The sequence below is a fragment of the Rana temporaria genome, chromosome 3 (genome assembly GCF_905171775.1).
Source record: "Rana temporaria chromosome 3, aRanTem1.1, whole genome shotgun sequence".
Taxonomy (NCBI): Eukaryota; Metazoa; Chordata; class Amphibia; order Anura; family Ranidae; genus Rana; species Rana temporaria.
In genome coordinates, this window is record NC_053491.1 from 376,890,656 (window position 1) to 376,904,229 (window position 13,574).

General features: G+C 47.8%; 1 protein-coding gene across 6 annotated transcripts in view; it reads left to right on the forward strand.

Moving 5' to 3' along the window:
- The window catches only part of ITPR2 (inositol 1,4,5-trisphosphate receptor type 2), a 499,601-nt gene that overhangs the window by 374,437 nt on the left and 111,590 nt on the right, over positions 1-13,574 (forward strand). For all 6 annotated transcript variants that reach the window (XM_040345602.1, XM_040345605.1, XM_040345603.1 and 3 more), the window contains one exon: positions 962-1,154. In XM_040345602.1, the coding sequence (XP_040201536.1) occupies positions 962-1,154 (193 nt within the window). The remainder of the gene's footprint in view (positions 1-961; positions 1,155-13,574) is intronic.

Genomic DNA, 13,574 nt, shown 5'->3' on the forward strand with positions numbered 1-13,574 from the left:
GGATGCCATTAAAGTTTATGTGCATGTAAAGGCAGGCGTCCTAGTACGTTTGGTAATATAGTGTATATCTGTTGGTGTGCTAGCAGCTGACACTGGATTTTATCCAGAAGCGCAATTTTATAATTAAAGGTCCATAGTTCTCTGACCCACAGTATAACATGGCTGCTACCTCCGGCATGTGACCTGATGCTTTTCAAGGGCAGCCCACTTCTTCAGAGCACTGAAAAAGAGAGTCCACCCTTGAAATGCGTCAACAAGGATGCACACAGAAGACAGCGGCCACGCGTTAGCGGCATACCTGAGACATCGACTGCAGAACTTTGAGAAAGAGAGTCCGTCCTTGAAATGCATCAACTTGGGTGCACACTGGAGACAGAGCACTGAAGAAGAGGGTCTGCCCCTGAAATGTATAAATTAGCATGCACACTGGAGACAGCAGCCACATGGATAGCGACACGCTGAAGACAGCAACAGCAGAACTGAAGAGGAGAGTCTGCATCATACCTCATATTAAACCTCATATTATATGGTTTTGGTAAATCTAAAGGAAAAAAACTATAGTGTGTATCCAGGCAGGGCTGCTGTTAGAAATAACGGTGCCCCGTACAGACTACCTGGCTACAGGAGGGAGAGGAACTGGCTTTCAGCTGCTGCAGCGAGCCGCTCAGGGCATCCTTCTGTAATTGCCTCTCCGTCCGACCACACCAATTCCCTCTGCTGTCTAGGTCCCCCCTGTGTGCCCGTGCCCCCTACAGGAGATCTGGTGATTCCCCCCCCCCCCCCCCTATCAGCGACCCTGTATACAGGCCTACTCTGTAGCATTATTGTATGCTTTTTAAAATGTGTATGTTGTCCGTTTGTGTTCTTTTGTAGCCATTATAGCACAACTGAAGTGTTTGTGCCTTATGAAGAAAAACTAGACAAAGCATAAGTCATTGATTTATGTTTCTTGTTTTTTCAGATTGTCCGCCATGATCGCACCATGGAGCAGATCGTGTTCCCCGTGCCAAACATCTGCGAGTATCTCACCAAAGAGTCTATGCACCGAGTATTCAACAGCACCGAGAGGGATGAGCAGGGCAGCAAAATTAATGATTTCTTTCAGCAGACAGAGGACCTTTATAACGAGATGAAATGGCAGAAGAAAATCCGGAGTAAGTGGATTCTTCCTTACTGGATAAATAAAGGGGGTGTGGCTTTAGAGAGGGGCGGAGGTAACAGCTGAGAGGGTGTGGCTTTGTGATCATCTAGGACAGGGGTCGTCAACCTCTGGGCCCCGGCCCACTACCGGGCCGTGGCCCTTCTGCAGCCGGGCCACGGGTGCAGGCGGCCAACAAGAGACATGCTGGGCTGCCGGCATGAGAGTGCTGGGTGGATGGAAGAAGCGAGCAGGCAAGCAGAGATGATATCATCTCTCTTCGAACCCCCGCATCATCCCCCCTTCTGCCCCCAAAGCCAGTGCTCTGTCTCAGGTGTGGTGGGGAGTAGAGAGATGACATCATCTCACACTGCCTGCCCCACATCACCGCTCTCCTGTGGCTCTTCGCTGTGAGAAAACGTAGATTCCTTCTTCCTGAGTTGACCCCCCCCCCCCCCCCCCCACACACAGACACAGCTAATCAGGAATGGCAGAATGGTGGAGCCAGAGAGTGAAAGCCGATGGAGTCCCGGACACTCCCTCTGCCAGGTGGGACCGGCTGCAGCATGAGGAGGGAGACACCCTGCTACTTCCAGAGGGGCGATCCCACAGAGATGTCATCAGTGACAGGTGAGCTGTGTGTGGGAGTACAGCTGTCTGCCTGAAATACCACAAGGGGCGATCCACTCTCTTCGCATCTGGTGACAGGCAACGTGGCAGGTGGCGTGGCAAGTGACTATCCACATCTGGTAGCAGGCGACAGAGGTAAGTGACAAGCTCAGGGCTCCCACTGATTCTACATTATGGTGAGTTGAACTATTTAATTTATTACTACAATGTAATAATAAAAATAATGCGTTTCAATCACCCTGACACCATATCAAGCATGGTGCCGTGATGATTAAAGCGCTAACACCACCCATTGCCCACGAAAAATCCATTGCCCGTTCCCTGGTGCCAAAAAGGTTGGGGACAACTAATCTAGGATACTTCCCTTGACACAGATTTTTTTTTTCCAGAAGCCTTGGAATGAGCTTTAGTAAAGGGTTATGGCCCTTTCACACGGACGTGTCTGTGTACGGCCTCCACTTTGCTCAGCGGGGATCGCTCTGTCGTTCCCCACTGAGCAGGCAGATGACAGGTCTGTCTCTGCACACTGTGCAGGGACCGACCTGTTAGAGCTCCGCTCTCCCCTTTGGGGATCGGATGAAGATAGACAATAGAGTCCGCCTTCATTCGATCCGCCAGACGGATGGAAAATAGGGTTTCTATCCTTCACTCTTTAGCGGATCGGAGCGGGTCGGATGTCAGCGGACATGTCACCGCTGACATCCGTGGCTCCATAGACCTGCATGGAGCATCTGTTCAGGTCCGCCTAAAAAACTGACAGGCGGACCTGAACGGTCTGCCCATGTGAAAGGGGCCTTATTGTTTTAAAAGTTGGTTATACCTTAAACAATATTCACAAGCCAGAATGATCAGCGCAGTGTTAGGTGTAACTAGAATTTCTAGAATTTAGTTGCTAAGTGATAACAAACACTGGTTTTAAAAGTACTCATTATTGATCCCACTTCAAGATGTTTGGAAAGTCTATTTCAACGTTTTTAAAGATACTAAATCAAAACTGAAAAAAAATAGTCGATGTACGCCTGAACTGGATGATATTTAGGGGGTGATTTACTAAAGGCAAATAGACTGTGAACTTTTGCAGGTGTAGTTGCTTCAGAGATTAGTAAATGAGGTAAAGTTTCACTTTACAAAGAACGCCCAATCACATACAAGGAAAATAAATAAATACCCTGACAAATGCAGGAGCACAATTGGGAGACAGGGGGAGAGCGTTGTCACCATATAACAGGTTTTGACTGAACAAGGACCTTCATGGCAGGATGACTCAAGATTGTTTAAATGAAAACTGCAATTTTAGATACAGTGGAAAAATAATTATATAATCCCCTGCAGATTTTGTAAGTTTGCCCACTTACAAAGAAATGAGGGGTCTATATATTTTTTATCATAGGTGTATTTTAAATGATAGAGACAGGGGGGCGTGGCCAGGCAGCGTATGTAGCCGGACGCAGCTGAAGTGAGCTCCGCCGAGAATCCTGGATAAACTCCTGGGGAAGTCACCGCACACCGACCCAAGGCATACCGTTGTGCCCCTCACGATCCCTGGATCACACCCATACCTTTTCCGGCGCTCCGGTCCCACGATGTCGTCCAGTAAGAAGCAGCTGGTGAACAGACCTGCAGAGCACATGTCTCAAAATGGCGCGTACACAGGCCGCACGGCCAAGGAGAAGCACCGCGAGGCGGCGGAGAAGCTGTTCTCCAAACCACCACCGAAAGATCAGGTGGCCTCCTCCAGCTCTCCAGAGGACTCGCCGGGTGGAGGATCCGAAGCGGACGATACAGTGCCCTTGGAGGACTCGGTACAGGCCGGCTTGATATGGGACACAGTGAGTACTCCTAATCCGGAATCCACTAGGCCCCAAACCCCAGTGAGTCCTGTTACAGAGGGAGAGCCCACCCTGAGGGACATATTTGCCGCGGTAACATCCTGCAATATGTCTATCACAGCCCTTACCACGGAAATCAAGGGGATGAAGTCTGAGATCTCCTTTCTTAGACAGGACGCTCAGAAGCTGAGGGATAGGGCCTCCGCTCTGGAGGAGAGGGTGAGCACCATTGAGGATGACTTGGGGCCTATGCAGAGGGATCTCTCCTATAATAACCATATCATTGATCAGCATTCTGCTCGTTTAGAAGAATTAGAGAACAGGATGAGGAGGAATAATGTGAGGGCTATAGGCCTCCCCGAAAAGCTGGAAGGGAAGAACCCTGTGGAATTCATTGAGAAATGGCTGATCGCTGCGTTCGGGAGGGAAGCATTCTCCCCCATGTTCTCTGTTGAACGGGCTCACAGGGTGCCGTCCAGACCATTGCAGCCCGGTGCACCACCTAGACCTTTTTTGTTTAAACTCCTGCACTATCGGGACAGAGATGCCATATTATATAATGCTAGAATCAATCCGGCTGCTCTAAAAATAGACAATACCAAAGTCTCTTTGTTCCCGGATTTCTCAGCTGAATTGCAGAAAAAGAGGGGCAAGTTTATGGATGTTAAACGTCGTTTGAGAGGTCTTGAACTGAAATATGCTATGCTGTACCCGGCCAAACTGCGAGTGGAGGTGTTTGGCTCTGTGCAATTTTTTGAGTCCCCTAATGCTGCTGCACAATGGCTAGACCGAGAGGAACAGTCGATCAGGGAGGCTAGGGGTAGACGCCCCGCAGACTGAAGAGGAGAACTATTCTTATAAGTCGAAACCGTGTTCTACTTTCCACGCTACTTGTCGCAAGGCGGTTACTGTTCACTTTGGTTGCTGTGGGCTAGAAGTTGGCTGTTGAGAAGTTTTAAGACACTATAAGGTGCACTTCCACTGTTGCCCCCTGGAGGGTTCTGTTAGGCCCTATCTAGAACCGTTGACTGAAGTCATCCGGGCCCTGTTGGCCGAAATGCATTTGACCCAATTGAAAGAGGATTCTACCACGGCAGGCCCCATGGATGCCCCCTTAAGTATCCAAGTTAATTTTTTGTGCTACCTGATCCTGGTCCATATGGCTACTGTTCTACTATGCCCAATCCGTGATATGTGCCTGTCTAGTTTTCCTAATATCTTGAGTCCCCCGGACATACTTCTTGCCCTTTGGTTTGTCAATTGCCTCTGCTTGTGTCACAATTGTCGCCTATACATGTTACTATGTTATAATCCTGCTAATATGTTGTATGGTATGCAATGTCAAAGGTAACGAGATGCTTATCATGGAATGTTCGTGGCCTAGGTGCCCCGGTTAAACGCCTGGAGGTGATGCGTACCATCAAGAGATTGGGCGCAGAAGTGATCTGTTTACAGGAGACTCATCTCCCAGCGGGGTCCACTCTAAAATTAGCATCAAGGCAGTTTTGCCATCAGTACCATTCCACCCATACCGTGTACTCACGAGGAGTGAGCATAATGATTAGGCAAGGCACCCAATACACGTATATTGATGCCAAGATTGACCCCGAGGGTAGATACGTCTTCCTATATTGCTCCCTTTATGGGATGAAGTGCGTGTTGGCGGGAGTGTATATCCCGCCACCGTTCTCATCCTGCGTTATAAAGCTGCTGGTTGAATTTATATCCTGTCTCCCTGGTATTCCTGTGCTGGTCCTCGGGGACTTTAATAATCTCCTGGACTTTGAGAAGGATAGGCTCGGGTGCACAGGGGGGGGGGGGATGTACATGGGAGGAGGGGCCCCACCCCTTTCGCTCGGTTGGTCACTGAACTAGGCTTAACAGATGTATGGAGAATGCACAACCCTGATGCAAAAGTATTCTCCTGCCGGTCAGCCTCGGTGGGGGGGTTATCCAGAATTGACCTGGGCCTGGGGAATGGCCCGATGTTGCCCATGGTCAAGTCATCCCAATATCACCCGAGACACACCTCCGACCACTCTCCTTTTACGGTGGATTTAGGCCTGGGGTTGGAAAGGGGGAATAGCCTATGGAAGCTCAACCCGTTCTGGCTGTCTCTTATGTCAGAATCTGACCCACTCCCATTGCTACTAACTAACTTTTTTAAGGATAACATAGGTTCCACTACTCTACAAGTTGTGTGGGACTCTGCTAAGGCATATATGCGGGGCCAGCTTATCAGAGCCATCAATGAGATTAAGTCTAATACTAAGGAATGGGAGACTCGAGTCTTGGCAGATGCCCAACGCTCGGAAGCAGACTATATAGCGGACCCCTCTGATAACAACAGGAGGAGCTGGCTGGCAGCACAGACCATGCTCAAGAACCTCTCACTGCAGCTCGCCGAAAATAAAAGGTTTTTTCTGCAGCAGAGACATTTTGAGGAAGGGGAAAACACCGGCCACTTACTGGCGATTTTGGCTAGGTCACAGCAACCGCCTTCACATATAACTGAGGTTAGGAATACTAGGGGGGAGGCGTGCCACTCCACACAATCCATCATTGAATGCTTTAAAAGCTTTTTTCAGGATGTCTATACATCGAAGGTTAGTCCCACTGTAGTCCAGATACACGCGTTTCTGGATAAATACCAGATGCCGTGTCTCCCAACCTCGGAGATGGCCTTGCTTAACGCCCCCCTTACCAGGGAAGAGCTTCTGGAAGCATTGGCACTAGCACACAATGGGAAAGCACCTGGGGCTGACGGGCTTCCGTCAGAAATCTACAGTAAGTACTCGGAACAACTCATTCCAATTTTACTGAAGGTCTACAACACTGCCTTTGAAACTGGACGGCTCCCACCCTCCATGGATGAGGCTCTCATAGTGGTCCTGCTGAAGCCGGGGAAGGACCCTCTTTCCCCGGACTCATATAGGCCAATATCCCTATTGACATTTGACGTGAAACTACTGGCCAGGGTGTTAGCTACTAGGTTATCTAGGTGTATCCACCTAGTGGTGCATAGAGATCAATCTGGATTCATCCCTACTAGATCAACCGCGCAGAACTTACGCAGGCTGTTCCTTAACTTACAAATACCAGTGGATAACCCGGGTAATAGGGCCATCTTCTCCCTAGACGCCGCCAAGGCATTTGATAGTGTGGAGTGGCCATACTTATGGGAAGTGCTAGATAGATTTGGTGTTGGTCCTTCCTTCCTGAAGTGGGTCCAATTGTTGTATAGCTCCCCAAGGGCTAGAATGAGAATCAATGGCGAAGTCTCAGAATCCTTTCGGTTGTTCAGGGGGACCCGGCAGGGGTGCCCACTTTCTCCCCTGCTGTTCGCCCTGGCACTGGAACCTTTGGCGATCCATATGCGTGCCTCGCCAGGCATAACTGGTTTTTCCAGGGGTGCCGGGCGGGACGTCATATCCTTGTTTGCGGACGACACCTTGATTTATCTAGGAGACACGGGCGAGTCACTGAAGAATGCGATGTCGTTAATCGCGGACTTCGGGGGCCTGACCGGTTTCAGTATCAATTGGAATAAATCAGTTCTCATGCCTTTAGACCCGATAGTGAGCCCTCTCCCTGAATGTGCTAAGGATGTATTGGTGGTGAAAGAATTTAGGTATCTGGGGATCCAGGTCACTCCCGACCCCACACAGTTCCTTCAACTGAATCTGACCCCACTATTGACGCGGTTTAGACAGAAATGCGCGGTCTGGAAAAAACTCCCCCTGTCGGTTACGGGTAGAGCTAACCTTATTAAGATGGTGTGGGCCCCTCAGCTCCTGTATGTCTTTCACAACTCTCCAATCTGGATTCCGCATAAATGGTTCGCTCAGATTGATGCCCAGTTCAGGGACCTGATCTGGGGCGGAAAGGTTGCTAGAATTAGTCTCAAAACACTGCAGCTAGCTAAAGATCAAGGGGGCATGGCGGTTCCGCACGCTCGGTATTACTTTGTAGCATCACAAATACAACATTTGGGACATTGGGGAGAGATAGATGAGGGGGACCCTGTAAGGACACCACTAATACCCAAGGGATCTGTTCTCCCGGCGGTATCACATCTAGAAGCAGGGCTATCGCACTTGGACCAATCGTTACCCACTGTCACCTTGCTGAATACCCTATGGAAATATATAAGGTCCGCATTCAATATTAAAGGAGTGTGCCCCTTTACTCCCATTTGGAAGAACTCCAACTTTCGGGAACTCTCTAAGTTAGGGGGTTTCAGGCAATGGACCGAGGCGGGAATTCACTACATCGCTCAGCTGTACGCAGGATCAGTTTTAAAGTCCTTCACGGACCTGGGAGATGAGTTCCCATTAGCTAGAACGCAGTTCTACAAATACCTACAGCTAAGACACGCTATCCAGAGTGAGAGTAGGCTTTCCCCCCTCTTGTTAGTGAAACACCCCCTCCATACTGACGTTCTAGTGAATAGAGACAAGAAGGGTATGATCTCACAGGTTTACTCCAGACTGATTGGTATCACCCATGACGCTACGACATTACCATGCAGAAAGGGGTGGGAAAAAGATTTGGGACCCATAGACGGGGACACATGGGAAATATGCTTGACCTCCGCCCATTTGGTATCGGTATCAGCACAACATAGACTGTCACACTTATTTCTGCTCCATAGGGTGTATAGGACACCTACTCGTCTATTTAAGTGGGGTCTGAGAGACTCTCCACTATGCCCAAAATGTAACGCGCAGGAGGGGGACTTGCTACATATGATGTGGAAATGTCCGAAACTTTTCAGATATTGGCACTACATCACTAACACTATATCACAGGCATATGGCTTTCCGGCACCGCATGATCCAGTGGTATGTCTCCTTGGAACACTGGAAGTGCCCTCTCTCTCCCCCCATGGTCACACGGCCGTGCTTCGGCTGCTTTATGTGGCCCGGAAGGCCATTGCTAGATTCTGGATCACCCCCAGGGTACCTACAGAAGGACTTTGGGTGAAGATGGTAAATAGCATGTTGATAAGGGAAAAAATTACATATCAGCATAGGAATGCATCAAAGAAATTCTATTCCTTATGGCAGCCTTGGCTGGACACCCCTGGGCTGGGACCGGCGGAGTTGGTTATGGATAGACTTTTACAGGGCTAACAGGTAGTACTGAGAAATGAGGTAAGACAAAAGTCGACTGAGGGATATGCAATAATTTGCGCTATGGATGGGGGTCCAGGTTTATAGTACTTTGTGTTAACAGTATGAATGGACTTACATTAAAGGTTTATGGGCGCATAGGAAATGCAACTGTTATATTTGGTTAGACCGTGTGTTTAAAGTTAAGCTGGAGATCTCTTTTTTAGTCACAATGCACTAAAGACACGTAAACATACCCAAGTTTGCCTTGATAAAGTGCGTAATCTCTGCTTGTATCCTTGATCTTTGATTCCTATCCTGCTATTATGGAATTGTATGTTTATTTTGTCTCAATAAAATATTTTTCTTGATTAAAAAAAAAATGATAGAGACAGAATATCAACCAAAAGTCCAGAAAAAACACATGATGCAAATATTATAAATTGAGTTGCAGTTCAGTGAGTAAAATAAGTATTTGATTCCCTACCAACCAACAATAATTCTGGCTCCCGCAGGCTGGCTGCATTATGTGCTCCTGTGGTACAGAGGTCCTGTCAATTTAAAGCGGATGTGCCATGGGAACAAAATATTAAAAGTCAGCAGCTACAAATACTGCAGCTGCTGACTTTTAATAATAGGACACTTACCTGTCCTGGAGTCCAGCGCCGATCGCAGCAGAGCACGAGCGATCGCTCGTCACTCTGCTGCTCCCCCCGCCATCCACGCTGAGGGAACCAGGAAGTGAAGCGCTGCGGCTTCACTGCCCGGTTCCCTACGGCGCATGCGCGAGTCGCGCTGCGCCCGCCGATTGGCTCACACGCTGTGTGCTGGGAGCCGAGTGTTCCCAGCACACAACGGGCGACAGACGGGATGTGACGGAATGCCCGTCTTTCGCCCGTATCGTGTGGCCGGAAGTGGGTGCAAATACCTGTCTTTAGACAGGTGTCTGCACCCCCCTCCCCCCTGAAAGGTGTCAAAAGTGACACCGGAGGGGGGGAGGGTTCCGATCAGCGGGACTCCACTTTAGGGTGGAGGACCGCTTTAAGAAAGTGATCCTAAGGACAATTCGTTATGTGTATAAAAGACCCCTGTCCACAAATACTCTTTCTTCCATTCAAACCTCACCATCATGGGCAAGACCAGAGAGTTGTCAAAGGACATCAGGGACAAGATTGTAGACCTGCACAAGGCTGGTATGGGCTACAAGACCATCAGCAAGAAGCTTGGTGAGGAGACAACTGTTGAGCGATTATTCGCAAATGGAAGAAATACAAAATAACCATCAATCGCCTTTGGTCTGGAGCTCCATGCAAGATATCGTCTCATGGGGTAAGGATGATCATGAGAAAAGTGAGTTATCAGCCCAGAACGACACGGGAAGAGCTTGTGAATGATCTCAAGGCAGTTGGGACCACAGTCACCAAACTAACCTTTGGCAACACAATACGCCTCCATGGATTGAAATCCAACAGCGCTCGCAAGGTCCCCCTCCTCAAGAGGGAACATGTAGTTTGTCAATGAACATCTAAATGATTCAGAGAAGGATTGGGAGAAAGTGCTGTGGTCAGATGAGACCAAAATTTAGCTCTTTGGCACTAACTCGACTTGCCGTGTTTGGAGGAAGAAAAATTCTGACTATGACCCTAAGAACGCCATCCCTACATTCAAGCATGGAGGGGGAAACATTATGCTTTAGGGGCTGTTTCTCTGCTTAAGGTACATTCTGACTTTGCCACGTTGAGGAGCCAATGAATGGGGCCATGTATTGTAAAATCTTGGATGAGAACCTTCTTCAGAACACTGAAGATGGATGGTGGATGGGTCTTCCAGCATGACAATGACCCAAAACATACTGCCAAAGCAACAATCGAGTGGCTCAAAAAAAAAAAAAATTAAGGTGATGGAGCTACCTCTTGGGTTCCGAGACGCTACCTTTGTTGGCTGTCATTTGCTGGCCTAGCCAGTCTCCAGACCTTAATCCTATAGAATTTTTTTTAGAGGGAGCTGAAACTTTGAGTTGCCAAGCGACAGCCAAGAAACCTTAAAGGGAAGTCCAGCCAAAGCTCATTTGGCTGAGCTTCTCCCATGGATCACAGGAGTGCAATTTGTTTTTTCACTCCTGTAACTGAAGTCCGCTCTCTGCTGATGTCACTGGAATCAGTCCAGGCAACACGTCATTGCGACAGTAAAGTCTGGTTTCGCCAGGTGCCTGGACTGAGACCCGTCTCAGCCTCTCAGCAAGCCGCTGAGAGGCTGAGACGGCTGCTCACCGCCCCTCCACAGCTCAGTGCTCCAGTGAGCACGGAAGAGCAGTGCGGAGAGCTGCGAGAACCGAGCCATCGGCAATGTTTGCTCGCACGATTCTCAGGCCTCGTACACACGACCAAACCTCGGTTTCCTTGGCAAAAAACCGCAAGAAACTTTCTGGGAGATATTTTTTTGCCGAGGAAACCGGTCGTGTGTACATTTTCGTCGAGAGCAAGTTCTCTATTTCCTCGACGGGAATGGAGAAACTTGCCTTGTCAAGTTCCTCGACAGCCTAACAAGGAACTCGACGAGGAAAACGATGTGTTTCGCCTGTCGAGTTCCTCGCCTCGGTCGTGTGTACGAGGCTTCAGTGTAGAGGCATCGGGGGACAGATGCAGCATTGGACCGCCTAGGTAAGTATGAATATGGAGAAAAACCTAAAACCTTTACTTCTCTTTTAAGGATTTATAGAAGATCTGTAAATAGCAGTGGACCAAAATCCCTTCTGAGATGTGTGCACACCTGATAACCAACTACAAGAAATGTCTTACCTCTGTGCTTTCTCCACCAAGTTCTAAGTTATGTTTTGCTTGAGGATCAGATAATTATTTTACTCACTAAACTGCAACCCAATGTAAAACATTTGTATCACATGTTTTTTTTCTGTGGATTTTTGGTTGATATTCTGTGTCTCTATCATTTAAAATACACGTATGATAAAAATTATAGACCCTTCTTTTATTTGTAAGTGGGCAATTGTACAAGATCTGCAGGGCATCAAATAGATATTTCCCCACTGTACATTGAATATTACATTTGAAATAACATTAACAAGTTAAAGGCTTTATGAGATTTTAATCAGGTTTACAACCGCTTTAGATTGCACAGAGGTTGGACCACTTTCCCGCTCTAGACTTTAGTTTTTCATCCAAGCACTGCTGTTGTGCACCAGCCCATCCCACTCACCTTTAGTAGTATGGAGATCTGGGAACCCCTGCTTCTTAAAGCGGATCTCCACCCTAAAGTGAAGTCGCGCTGATCGGCACCCTCCCCCCTCCGGTGTCACATTTGACACCTTTCATGGGGAGGGGGGTGCAGATACCTGTCTACAGACAGGTATTTGCACCCACTTCCGGCCACACGACACAGGCAAAAGACGGGTTTTTTCCTGGCATCCCGTCTGTCCCCCGTTGTATGCTAGGAACACTCGGCTCCCAGCACACAGCGGGAGCCGATCGGCGGGCGCAGCGCGACTCGCGCATGCGCCGTAGGGAACCGGGCAGTGAAGCCACAGCGCTTCACTTCCTGGTTCCCTCACCGTGGATGGAGGGGGGAGCAGCAGGGTGACGAGCGATCGCTCGTCATCTGCTGTGGACGCCGCTGGACTCCAGGACAGAAAAGTGTCCTAATATTGAAAGTCAGCAGCTGCAGTATTTGTAGCTGCTGGCTTTTAATATATTTTTTTAGTGGCACATCCGCTTTAAGTAGAGGAGTAATCCTTGAACACTACCACTGAAAGCCCCCTGCTGTCTCTCACAAAAAGGAGGCCTAATGTAACAAGGTCAGAAAGCAGCTACAGCTGCACATTGATAAAAAATAAAACACACCAAACAGGTAAAGCGTTCTCCACATATTTATCTCATGCTTCCATTTTCAGTTAAAACCGGAGTGTGTCTTTAAGCCCCTCCTATGTTTCCCACACTGTGATTTTTTGTTCATTGATTTAATTGCAGACTTAATTATTAAAGCGACTTGTCAATGTCTTTAGATCTCTTTGGCAAGAGTTTTCTTCTCTCCGGAGGGGCCTGGAGCACAGCTGGATACCGTTTCTTTAATTTATATTTGGTATTCTGCGTACACATTGAGTTTTTTTTTTGTATTCATGGTTGGAACAAGAAAGACGCGGCCTGGGCTCGGTACACATTGTACCTTTTAATATTTGATTAGTTAATCAGATCTCTTTGGCATTCTGTTCATAAACGTGCCGTACTTCATCAGCGCCTCCTCGGTCCAGAGACGGGCGGGAGCAGACTGTCGCCCCTCCAGCTGACAAGGGGCGCTCGCCTCGACTTAAATAATTAAAACCTTGTTAGTGAGAACAAAAAAAAGAAAAAAAATCTTTTTTTTTTTGCTCATTAATTGCAAATTATTTTAGATGTAGCGGCCACTACGTCTGGACTGCAGAGTCCCAAAAATAAGACCCTGAGAAGAGATGCTGAAAAAATATAACAGTATACTGGCTATTAGAATTAGAAGCATTCATTAAAATGTATTTATTTTTTATCATTAATTGAATTTATTAGAATTGGGTATTAGAAGCATTACCCAACAATTTTCAGTGAACCTGAGAATGGTTATGTTTGGGATGCGGCTGATGGAATTTGCTTGAGGCGGAAGGTGGCCAATTACAATACAATTTGGTTGTACAATCATCTTTAGATTCAACAGCACATTAATCACATTGTAACCCCTCTCATTATCCTGAACCTATGAACCTACCCTTAAATCTTACAAATGCAAAGTGCATTAATTACCCCCCCCCCCCCCCAAAAAAAAAAAAAAAAATAATAATAAAAAAATGCCTGTTGCCAAACCATTAATTTCAACAGAAATATT